General features: G+C 39.4%; 1 protein-coding gene across 1 annotated transcript; it reads right to left on the reverse strand.

The window, feature by feature from the left end:
- Positions 1 to 603: 603 nt before the first annotated feature.
- On the reverse strand, positions 604 to 3,642 carry LOC107829053 (uncharacterized). The gene is made up of 5 exons (XM_016656474.2): positions 3,529 to 3,642; positions 2,421 to 2,561; positions 2,267 to 2,335; positions 1,659 to 1,765; positions 604 to 1,398 (listed from the first exon to the last, which is right to left on the reverse strand). The coding sequence occupies exons 2-5, from the start codon at positions 2,557 to 2,559 to the stop codon at positions 892 to 894; spliced, it is 822 nt and encodes a 273-aa protein (XP_016511960.1). The 5' UTR covers positions 2,560 to 2,561; positions 3,529 to 3,642; the 3' UTR covers positions 604 to 891.
- Positions 3,643 to 13,135: the final 9,493 nt, after the last annotated feature.

The raw sequence follows: 13,135 nt of genomic DNA on the forward strand, positions 1-13,135 counted from the left end.
TATGATATTCTGGATTGGAAGGAACTCTGTTCTAAACAGGGCAAGTTCCAAATTTGGCATAATTACATTCACTACCCGATATGCAAAAATATAGAATGATTATATATAAAATATGTATTTTTTTTTGTATTTATTATAAATTAATACACAAAAAACATACACTTTGCCGGCTATTATTTTTTAGAGCGGCTATGCTGTGTAATTTTCCTTCTAAATATCACTATTATCTAGCTAGTACATTGCAAATCTAAAACTGTAAGTTAATGTGGAGTATTATTGCATCCACTACTAGTTTAAGAAACTAGAATTGAACTAATATATTGTTTAAGACAGTCAAATATATTCGTACAGTTGAAGTTCAAAACAATACATTGAGTCATGGGCTGGTTCTCTGAAGCCATTATTAGGGTTTGCAAACTCAGTTTTTTTTTTTGTTAACTTTAAAACAAACGTTTGGACAATTCCTTGCATTTTCGAGATTAGTTGATTGGTTATCAGAGAGACCTTTGGAGATTACTTTGTCTCTCTATAATTATTCTCAGTTTCATTGCAACCAAATGAGCACCTCCAATCATAATACAAGTTATTAAAGGAGAACGATAGTTCAACAAGACACAGAAAGAAGATAATAATAACCAGTCTACATTTACCGTTGTGACTTCCTCTCTATTTCCCCACGGGAAAGAGGGATCCAAACTGAGTTTAAATAAAAGCAACATGGAACAAAAATCTCAAGTCCAAGACAAAAACAGAAGAGAGGAATAGAGCTAGGATGAGAAAACGGTGGTCTATGAAAGAGGTAAACTGCTAAGCAATAGAAGGAAGCGAGCTCATCTTCCATCGATTTCTTCTCTTTTATCAATAGCATTAGGCAGCAAAAGGCTTATAGCTTCAGGCTCTTCTGTTGGCATAATCACCGGACTCAACATTGTCATCTCTGAAATCTTCACCTGCATCAACTGGGCTATTAACATCACCAGTTTCAGCTTGGTTACTGGTATCAACATTGCCAAATTGATCATTGCTGCCAAAGCTGCTTGTGAAACTGTTGCTCGCAGCCTCGCCAGTACCATAAGTGTCACCACTGCCTGCAGCAGCAGCACCTAAGTTCTGGTTTTCACTGGCATAGCTGTCACCACTTGGAAAGTTGTTCCCGCCACTTGTCCCAAAGCCAAAGCTGCTTTCTCCGCTTCCATAATTATTGGCTCCATAACTACCGGCAACATTAGCATCACCACCACCTCCGCTGCCATAATTTCCACCACCACCATAACCACCAGCTCCATAATTACCACCACCACCATAACCACCAGCTCCAAATCCTCCACCACCACCTCCTCCGTATCCTCTTGTCCTGTCGTTTGCTATATTTACCCTAATCCTACGACCATCAAGCTCCTGAAAGAAATGCATTAAAACTAGTTGTCATAACCAGAAAACAGAAATGCATGGATGTATACAGACATGTCCACACAGAACTCTCTCTCCTCCCCCTGAAGACAACTATCATGCATATTTAAACACATAGGTTTCTGGATAAACACTGATAGATACCAAGAAAGAACATCAACTTTAAGTTATTCGCATCATGTGATACCAAACACAAAGAAAACAGTTTTTTTCCCCTGGAGCAGCAAAGTGATGAAAATCCAACACACCTGTTGGTCCAAAGCCTGGATAGCAGCGCTGGCATCCTCAGAACTATTGAAAGTAACGAAGCCAAATCCCCTAGATCTTCCAGTTTCGCGATCCACAATTACTCTTGCTGCAACGAGTTGAAAACTTTTTCAGTAATTCATCAAGAAATTAGTGGCCATACGCATGCCTTCCAATATAGATATATACACGTGTTCATAGTAGCTTCAAACAGTAAAAATTGGTGAAGTAATTCTTCCATTAGTCAACGCGATTCACTTACTAATTCCAATCAGAAATATACTAATGGTCACTCCATCATTAAGGCCCTCCTTTTGCTAAAAAATTAGTGCTTTTCATCCTTACACGGCATCTGGAAATTCATTTTGAGGAGCATCCACAAAAAGAGTACTCCCTAATTTGCCAAATATTTTAACTCAAAATTATTCAAATTCTGCCCTGGCATTCTTTATTATGTGCAAATAACCATCTCTATAATAATGAAAAGGATGCACCAGAATGCAATAGTATGTAACATGTGAAAGCACGCCTGCAGCTGTCCAGCTTTAACTTCAAGCACAATGCCTAACTTCTATAGTCAAAATCAAACAGAGGTCTAAATTAGACAAACCTTCAACAACGTCTCCGTACTTGCTGAAAGCTTGTTTGAGAGCGTCATCATTCGTGTTCCATGAGATTCCTACATTTTCAAACTAGAGGAAGTCAGCAGAAAATAGAAGAAATGTCGCAAATACTGAGCTTAGCATAAGAGATACTACACACACCTCCCACAAAAAGTTTTGAAGAAGACATGCATCTAATAAGTTGAAAAATTGAAGGCTTGGATGCAGATATTTCATGATTGATGCGCTGCTTGCTAACAGCCTGCCGAAGAATGTTCCCAGCTTTGGTAAAGAAAGCCATTCCTGAAAACGGGGCAGAATAACTAGTATCAATAAATTAATGAAAAAGGTAAAAGTGTGAATGCCATGATTAAGATTTGATCAGGCAGCATGCTGTTTATCAACTTACCCTATGAGATTAATCTTTCAGTTTGATACTTGATATAACATTTACATGTGGCACAGCATTAAGCTACACAAGAACTAGTTCTGATATTCTGAATTGTCAACTACCCCTAGTTTAAGAGGGGTAGAAAACAAAACCAACTGATTATTCCAAGTAACCTTTAGTTCCCTTCGGCTCTTTGGGAGTGCTCATGTGGAGAGGAGAACAAGGAGAAAGGTGCAGAAACAATTTTCCCCAACCATTTAAGGGTACCCTTTCATATTTTACATTTTCATAGATCACTGCTTCTATGATTCACTCCCTAATAGTTGAAACTGAAAGTAATAAGTTATTGTCAGGGAAATTAATTAAGCCCTTTGGATGTTAGAGATATTACAATTAGTTCGTATATAATGCTTAGAGTTGAGAAGCTCGTGTCTTGGAATAGGTCGTTTGGATTAATTTAAAAATTAAAAAATCACAAACTTTTTCCCTTTTCTTGTCAAACAAAAGTATTCCATGTTCTACGATATATTCTGTTTTACTTTCTCATCCATAAACCGGACTACTAATACCCAAAGAGAGAAACATATACCCACAACTTCGAATTCATTTTCACATGAAAGCAAATAAGAATGCATATTAACTCGTAAATATCTGTGTGATAATAAAGAACTAGTGAAAATCACAGAGAATGTAAAAATTAACTTTTGCACCTTTCCTTAAGCATAGAGATTAGGTACAATCATTAGAAACTAATCAAAAGTTCCTATTTTTTACATTAAAAACACTGGGAAAAGGGTTTAGGGTTTTGATAAAGAATATGAAGTGTAAAGATGCAGCAAATAGATGTAATAAGAGAAAAGAAAAAGGAAATGAACATACGAATTTAAGCTTAGCTTAGCCGGAAAAATAGACGGAGAGGAGAAGCGTCGTGTTTTAGAACTTTCTACTTGGCCGGAGAAGAGACTGACTGCCGTATTTTTGAAATTTAGGGCGGAAATGATTATTATATAGGGTTGTCAGTATTTGGACTCAGCACGACCCGTTAGGCGGAATTTGGGCCTGCTAGTTTGGACTTCGAAAATCGTAGAAATGCCACTACGTAGCCACTCTAAAGTGCTGCTATTTTGGAATTCGTCAATGTATCCTGAATTTTAGTTTTTTTAATTTAATTTTTCGGGTCATAAATGACCTGAATTATCCTGAAGTTAATATTTTTAGTTTAAATTTTCAGAACAAGATTAAATACTGGCTAATCCCCAAATAGCAGCTCCAAGAATGATTGTTAGTATACTTCTTCCTTTGAAGTTTGCAACTTTTGTATCCGATGGAACCCAATTTTCTGGAATCTTTATACAAATAGCCGTCGAGTTTACTGCTTATTTTTTCTAGCCGTTAATATAAATTATACACTAATTTTGTACGTTATGCATGAATTATATACATATATATCAGTAATTTCTAGTTTAAGTGGTTGACTGAGTGGCTATTTAGATTAATTCTTCTATTATATAATCTTGATATCAACCCTTATTTTTTTTATCCTTAACCAAAAAAAATTATTTTTCAATTATTTTGAACTCTTAATTAAATTTAATGTTAGTCTCCTATTATTTTACTCTAATTTCCATATTATATTTATAAGAAAATAGAAGAAAACAAATATAAGTTGAAAAGTTAAAAAAAAAGTTGGAGAATTAAGGTTAATATTGTAATACCCCGTAAATTTTCATGATTCTTTTTGAACTATAATTTTTTCGTCGCCCGAGTTAATCATATAAAATTATTAGAGATAGTGAAATTCATGCGAATAATATTGTGAATGTCAGAAGTGCGTTCGAATTGTTAAAAAGGACCTGAGTTATTGTTTGAATAATTTTTTTTTAAGTGTATACTACCAGAGAAGATAATGATTGTTTATTTTACATATGGTTATATAGATGTATAGTTGATTTTTTTTTTTTTGAAATTAATATTTATATATTGAGGGATATGTAAAAGGTCTCATGAATTAGATAAGTGGCTAGTGGGCCTAATTTATAAATGGTGCATATTGATGGCTAATACATTAATTGTTAATAATAAATAATGGTAAGTGGGGTAGGCCCATATCTTTCTTACTGAGTACGTGTTGAAGACCTAAGGCATAAAATAAGATAATAAGGTCTTATTTCTATAAGAGACTAAAGCACGCATAGAGGATAATTGCCGGAAAAGGATGTCTGATTTTGATAAAGGAAAAAGCTAAGAAAAGAAGGCAAAGAAAACAAACTAGGGACGCTTGGTTTTGCTCACATTGAGGCCACTGGAGGCCTTTTGATTGGTGTTCTAGAAGTTGCAAGGGGAACTTCCTGTTAGCGAGGTAAGTGAAACTTTAAGCTTTGATACTTGCTTTTCTAAAATCCGTTTTAAAAATGTATTTTTCTCTGTCTGGTCCATTTGTTGGGACAAGCGTGTGCTCAGCAGAATTGGTGGTCTTAGACTAGCCGCAAATATATTATTTTATGAAAAATAAAAAAATAAAAATTATTTTATAAGTTGTTTGATGGCGTGATACGGTTGAGAGCCATAATGTTGAGTATGATATTTTGATACGGCTGTGTGCCATGATGTTGAGTTTGATAGGGCTGTGAGCCATGATGTTGAGTTTGATACGGATGTGAGCCATGATATTGGAGCATTGTGTATGCATTTGTACATCACCCGAGCATTGTATATGTTTCTTGATATATTCGGCCATTGTGTATGCCGCCGTGACAGATTTGGGGCATTATGTATGCCACCGTGATAGATTTGGAGCATTGTGTATGTTGTCGTGATAGATTTGAGCATGTGTATGCCACTGTGATAGATTTGGGGCATTGTGTATGCCGTCGTGATAGATTTGGGCATTGTGTATGCTGTCGTGATAGATTTAGAGCATTGTGTATGCCGCCGTGATAGATTTGGGGCATTGTGTATGCCTCCGTAGACTCATCGGGGTGTTTGATTAATTTTCTTTACTGCCGCTTATGACAACCTTAGTGTAAATTGTGTTAAAGATATAAGTGTGATGCTAAATATTTGTTTGGACATTTTTATTGTGAAATAATTATTGTGCATATTATTTTTGTGTTCGTTGTGTGTTTGTATTTTCTAACACTTATTCTAGAGGTATTCAGAGTGACGGGTCGAAGATCTTACTAAGTTATATTCACATATAACTCACTCCTTACCTGCATGTCCATGCAGATACAATTGGTGAAGACGGAGGTAGTTGAATACAATTGGTGAAGACGGAGGTAGTTGTTGATGGGTTCGCTAGAGTTGATCCAGTTAATGAGGCGAGTCACCATATTATTCGTGGAGGCTTCCAAACGAGTCTTTATCATTTATTCATATGATATCTATTGTATTCCTCTTAGATGTTCCATAGTCTAGTGCATGATTTGGGCTAGAGTGTTGTTTCTTTGTTTATTTATGAAACAATTTGGATCATTAATTATTCGCCATTTATTTATCGAAAAATTGGAACTTACATTTATTTTGTTGAGTGTTGAATAAATGTTAAGTATATAGTATAAGTTGGTTCGCCCGGCGGGTAGTGTTAATTGGGCGCCAGTTACGTCTAGGGTGATATTGGGGCATGATAAAGTTGGTATCAGAGCCTAGGCTTTATGTTCTGGGTCATGAAGCAGTGTTTGGTAGAGTCTTGTTCATGGGTATGTAGACGTCCATACTTATGACCTTGAGGCTACTGAATATCTAGGATGTTTTCCCTTCTTTCATTCCTTATTCGTGCGTTAGGTTGTATCGAGTTTGAACTTGGTGTGACTCTTCCATTAAAGGCTAGGATACATGTATCCTCCTCTGTTAGATGATACAGATGACTTGAAAGTTTGAATTACATTTGTGCAACTAAGAGTGGATTTGAGTTTAGTTTTTTTTGAATTGGTTGTAGCCGAGATTCGAAAAGTTATTAATTTGAGATAACTCTATTTACTAAGGAACCTCTTTCAAGACTTCTAAGAAGTTTGGGAGTTAGATAAATTATTGAACATTGAAGATCCGTGTAAATGTGAAGTGACCTAAGGATATGGCTAATTTCTAAGAGCGACTTATCAATATTTGAGGTTGTGAATATAATTCCCCGTTATGAGTTTAATAAGAATAGAGAAAAAAAGGTTGAATGGGAAAGTAAAAACAAAAAAAAAGTATAATAATTTAGTGTTGGAAAGTGCTTATATAATTATCAACTTAATGTACTATTATTGGTGATATCGTGATGGTGATTTAAAAGTACGAGCGACGTGAGTATACATAATTCAAATGATTATGTATAAATATGAATATATGATTGTGGCACCGTGTAACATGGTGGGAGTCCATGAAATAATTTAATTTGTAAGAGAAATTAAGCTTTATGTATAAGGCATAATGCCCCAATTTAGTAAAATATTGAGTATGAAATTTAGAGAACAATAGCGTTTTTCATTGTTAAAATAAGACTAAGATGTAAGTGTTGATAATATCATGCATATGATAAAAATAGGTGAATCATAAACGAAGTTTTACCAACAAAAAAAAAATGTCATGACTATGGGCAAAAAAAAAGAAAAAAGAAATAAAGTCATCAGTTGGTATGATTTTATTAATATACGATGTGTTTGGCATAATCTTGAGAAAATGAGCAACACGTTAATGAGATGATAGGGTAAGGGGATAGAGAGAGAACATGAGTACTTGGATATATCATTTGTGATTTTGACTTAAGTGGGAGAGCCTACTATAATTGACCGGTCTATCATATATGTGTGGAAATAGTTTAGAATCGTGATACACTTAAGGCTATACTAGACAAATATGTTTGGAGACTTTAGAGCTAAGAATGCTACTTTAACACAAATGTGAGCAATCATTCAACTAATTAAAGAATCTAATAGTGAACCCGAGCAAGCCATGATGAAAAAGTATCCTCATCTGTTTGAGATTACAGGTACACGACTCAATTATGTTTTGAACAAATTGTTTAGCTATACATGTGGCTTATTAGTATAATGGTGATGTGATGACCTTTTATATGTATATAGGAGTATCGTGAGGTTGATGTTATTGGACTGAGTAGCTAGAAGTTCGAGGTGTTGTTGTTGTGTTATTTGGATATGTTAAAAAAATGGATAACTCTAGTTATAAGAAAAATCGTGCCTAAATTTTTGAAAATTTTGGTAGTGAGCCAAAGGTCGAAGACTCGAGAGAAAAGTAAAAGTGATAATAGGCCCAAGGGTTTTCCTTAAACCACGTATGATTTAGTTTCAATAATTGAGGACAAATATTCCTAGGGAAAAAAATGTAACGCCCTGTAAATTTCTAAGCTTAAATATGTTAGTTATAAAACTTATGACAAGATCAAGATTATTATAAGTGTGACAAGGATGTCACATAAGGTATATGAGATAGAGAAGAACTGATCATGGAATTTAACCAATTCTAGCTTGGTCGCTATGTGGGAGTTCAATATTTCAATTATATTCCTTTGTAGTGGCGGCATGTGAGTTAAGTTCTTAAGTGGCATAATGTGGTCAAATAATATAATAACATGGAACTAAGTCCATGGATATTATTGATGATGTCGATAGTCTCTAAAGGGTTCTAGCTAGATAAAGTTAACAAAGTTGGGTTTTGTCCTGATTGTTATTTATTTAACTTCATGTACGCTTCAACTCTTGCTTACATATATATTGTCATGGGCGGCTTTTCAGCCATGCCCCGTGACCCCTTGGACGCACCCCATGGCGTCCTGGCAAGCCTCCCAACGCCCAGCGTCATGATCGATCCCGTGGTCTCGGCAGTACCAAGTGACAAGTGCGCATGTGCCTCTGTCGCCCCATCAATAGCCCACGCCAGCGTCTAGCGGCTAAAATATGCCAATAGCGTCGCGCGCACAGACAATGCTGGGCGCACAGTTCATGATGATGCCAACAACGCCGCGCACACAGATAATGCCGCGCGCAGATCCTGATGCCTTGCCAGCGGCCAGCCGCAGGTGGACTCCAAATAGTATCGCACGCACCAACAACACCACGCGCGCAGACCCTGATGCGAAAGACAAAGTTGCTGCCAACAGACCTGTTTTCTGCCTTGTAGAAAGTTAAGTCCTTTTCATTGTAAATATAGAGTAGTTTTATTTTATGTACTTTCATTATGTTTCTCTAGCTTAGTTAAGTCTACTCATGTAATTTTGGTTTATTTTTTTAAGCATTATTAGAGGGGACCAAGCAGTCAAACTTTCTACCACGCAAATATTTCTCTGTACTGGTGTCTCTCCCTCTCGACACCGCGTAGTCTTTTGTAATAGCTTTCATTAATACAATCAAGCTTTCATTCTCAATTCTCATTTCCGTTTCCGCAATTGCTCTTGAGATTAGTTTTCCCATACAGCACTAACAATCTCGTCTAGCGTACGAAGGGGACCTCAGTTGGCGGACAACAACCACACTGACATAGGTTGCTTAGCCTTACGTCGCCCTTCCAAGGAACCTCAGGAAGGCGCCGCGTAACAGTTGGTATCAGAGCCTAGGCTCGACATCGAACGAGGGAATATATTGCCACTACCACCATTTCTGATCATGGTGAATCATGAGGACCGCACTGCGGCCCTCGAAGAGACGGTTGACGTATTACAACCCATCGTGGATATGGTGCCTGAACTAAGAACCAGCCTAGTATAAAGGTTGGACGACCTGGACCGCAGAATGCTCCAGGCCGAAGTTGACATAGCAAACATCAGTCGTGACTCTGAAGGAGACCAGCAAATGGCAGCCACAAAGGCAGCCAAGATTTATGGCAAATTCGAGGACCTCCAACAGGAGCGCACCGAGGATTTAGACCATAGAGAACAAGAGGCAGACAGGGTGACTGCCATGCAGCAAACCATATACCAACTGACGGGATATGGGTGACAAAGACATGCTCTTCACATTCCTAGAAGGTTTGAAACCCCATGCCCGTATGGAGCTGCAAAGACAAAGGGTAGATACCCTCCCCAAGGCGATCCAAGTTGCTGAATGCCTAGGGGATTATCACATGGAAACTCAGAAGGATAGGCCTCAGCCGCCTGTCCGAGGGGGTTACAACGGGAGCCAGCCTAGCAATGGTGGCCCTAGTAGAAGTGGGGGAGATCGAAGTGCAACTAGATCCAAGACTCCTTCCTCAAGCAGCAACAACGTTGCACCGTCAACAACAATCAGGGGAGGAAACCTCCTTCAGAATGCCTCCATTGCGGCGGGCCACATTGGAACAATGAATGCCCACAGATACAAATCAACGCTCATCAGACTGTTGAGGATGAGTCAGTTGACGACTCAGACGAAGAAGAACAAGTAGATGCCTTCAATGCAATTGTTGGTTCCATTCCTGATACCTTAGCGGGAACCAGTACTGGTATCCCTAAGAAGGACTCATGCCCAATCGCTAAGAAAGGAAAAAAGAAGGCGGATGAGAGGCCTCCTCCTACCCAAGAGAGGACCTTAATATTCGTCGAAATGAAAGTCAACGACAAACCCATTCGGGCAATGATGGACACAGGTGCTACCCACAACTACTTAGCCTCAACTCACATGAAGCGCCTCGGTATAGTGGTACAAAAGAGTAAGGGTCATGTCAAGGCTATCGACTCACCAACCCAACTAGTGGGTTGAATAGCCAAAGAAGTTCCCATGAAGCTTGGACCTTATGAAGGAAGATTCAACATACGAGTCGCAATCATAAATGACTTCGAACTCATAGTGGGGTTGGAATTCCTGAGGCAAACCAACACCATACCCGTACCATATGCCAACATGCTCCTGATGATAGGAGAAAACGGTTACCGTGCATGCCCATAAAGATGGCCGCTGAAAACATCTCGGCCATGCAGTTGAAGAAGGGAGTCAAAAGACATGAACCTATGGTTCCAGCTACCCTTTGCAGCAAGAATTAGAAGTCATATCATCAGCCTCAGATGACTGATGACGCTCTTTAGTGTGGGAAGACTCATCAAGCAGACCAAAAGGACAAGTCAGACCGCTCATCACAAACGGGACTTCTGGAGCCACTACATGCCCTAGAAAGACCTTGGAAAAGTGTTTCCCTTAGCTTCATCACAGGATTGCCCAAAGTCGGAAACCTTGCATCTATCTTGGTTGTAATAGATCGGTTTTCCAATTATGCAACCTTCATAGCAGCCCCACAAAACATATCATCAGAAGATACAACTCGACTCTTCTTCTCGCACATTGTCAAATATTGGGGTCTGCCCAAAGACATCGTTAGTGGCCGCGGCTCAAACTTCATTAGCAACTTCTAGACCCTTCTCTTTAAGTGCTTCGGGTAAAAATTGAGTCACAACTCAAACTTCCATCTACCATTAGATGACCAGACAGAACGATTTTATGACATGCTGGAGGAATACCTTCGTCACTTTGCAACCGGATCACAACAGCATTGGGTGAAGCTTTTGGATGCTGTTCAACTGTGTTTCAATTCTCAAAAGAGCCCCAATACAAACAAAAGCTCTTTTGAAATTGTTACCGGACAACAACCACTTCTCTCGCAAATGGTGAATGCATCAACCATGCTGAAATCTCCTCGAGCTGCCAACTTCTCGAGGGAATGGAAGCGCAATTTGGAGATAGTGCGGAGCTATCTCGTCAAAGCCCAAGAGCGGGCGAAAAGGTTCGCTGATCATAATCTTTGCTTTGTCCAACACCAAGCAGGAGACAAAGTGATGCTTAACATCCCAAGGCGGTACTTGTTCGCAGAGAGGACCCATGACCCTCGCCTACTGCAAAAAATCACATTGGGCCTTTGTCCATTGAAACAAGCATTGAGAAAGCCACATACCAGGTTGCCATCCCAGCCTGGTGGAAGATCCATTGAGTCTTCCATGTCAGTCGCCTGAGATCTCTTCGAAAAGACATGGAACATCATTCACAAAGCCAACTCACAAGACAGTGGGGAACATACCTCACAACCAACAAGAGCCTGATCAATCATCATCTTGCAGGTAAGGTTCCGAGGACGCCGCCAACTCAGGTGGGGGAGAATGTCATGGGCAGCTTTCCAGCCATGCTCCATGACCCCTTGGACGCACCCATGGCGTCCTGGCAAGCCTCCCAATGCCCAGCATCATGGTCGGCCCCGTGGTCTCGGCAGTGCCAAACATGCATATGCCTTTGTCGCCCCATCGATAGCTCACGCCAGCGCCCAGCTGCTGGCAGATGCCAACAGTGCTGCGCGCACAGACAATGCCGGATGCATAGTTCATGATGATGCCAATAGTGCCACGTGCACAGACATTGCCGCGCGTGCAAATCCTGATGCCTTGCCAGTAGCCAGCCGCATGCGGACTCAAAATAGTGCCACGCAGGGCAACAACACCGCGCGCGCAGACCCTGATGCGAACGACAAAGTTGCAGCCAACGGACCTATTTTCTGCCTTGTAGAAAACTAAGTGCTTTTTATTGTAAATATAGAGTGATTTTATTCTTGTACTTCCATTATGTTTCTCTAGTTCAGTTAAGTCTAGTCTTGTAACTTTGGTTTATTTTTTTTAAGTATTATTAGGGGGACCAAGCAATCAAACTTTGTAGCAAGCAAACATTTCTTTGTACTGGTGTCTCTCCCCTTCGACACCGCGTAGCTTTTTGTAATAGCTTTCATTAATGCAATCAAGCTTTCATTCTCAATTCTCATTTCTGTTTTTGCAATTGCTCTTGACATTGGTTTTCCCGTACGGTACTGACAATATCGTCTAGCATTGGAGGGGACCTCAGTTGGTGGACAGCAACCACACTGACATCGATTGCTTAGCCTTACGTCTCCCTTCCAAGGAAGATCAGGCTGCACGCCGCAACAATATATATATATATATATATATATATATATATATATATATATATATTACCGCGGCGTGCAGCCTAATCCAAATTATATAATAGACCAACCTATGGGATTTAAAAGAATGTCTTGCTAAGGGGTCAAATTGTACCTTTTATATATTAAAAAAAGGGATTTTGAGTTAATTGACCAAGTATTTCTCTTGGATTTCTTAACGAAGAAGGACGAATAGGGCATTCGCATTTTTCCATCGCAACAGCTACAAAGAGCTCTAAGATAGGTTGGAGGTTTGATTTTCACACAAATTGTTTTGCAAAATAAAAGTAGAATAATGACAAGAATTGTAAACTTCTGACTTCTATTTCAAGGATTTAGCTCAAGAATAGAGGGACTTCGGCTTAACGGTGACAGTCGCCAAAAATTAAGCCATTGTTGAAGAACACTTTAAGAATAAGATACTTGAGACTAAGGGTGGCATATAAGTCGGTTAGGCCCGGGCTCGGCCTGGGCCCACGAGCCGAAATGAGCGGTGGGCCTAAACGGGCCTAACCGAATAGAACCGAGACCAGGTGGGAGTGGGCCTAGAAGTGGGCTCGGGCCCGCGAGACCAGGCCTGTTTGGGCCCGGGATCGGC

This window comes from Nicotiana tabacum, chromosome 5 (assembly GCF_000715075.1).
Source record: "Nicotiana tabacum cultivar K326 chromosome 5, ASM71507v2, whole genome shotgun sequence".
In the NCBI taxonomy this organism is placed as follows: domain Eukaryota; kingdom Viridiplantae; phylum Streptophyta; class Magnoliopsida; order Solanales; family Solanaceae; genus Nicotiana; species Nicotiana tabacum.

Excerpts from the sequence above, each read along its gene's own strand:
- LOC107829053 (XM_016656474.2), bottom strand. The coding sequence starts at position 2,559 with ATGGCTTTCTTTACCAAAGCTGGGAACATTCTTCGGCAGGCTGTTAGC. Across the intron at positions 1,766-2,266 it reads GTACGGAGACGTTGTTGAAG|CAAGAGTAATTGTGGATCGC; the intron begins GTTTGTCTAATT and ends AACTCGTTGCAG. Across the intron at positions 1,399-1,658 it reads TCCAGGCTTTGGACCAACAG|GAGCTTGATGGTCGTAGGAT; the intron begins GTGTGTTGGATT and ends CATTTCTTTCAG.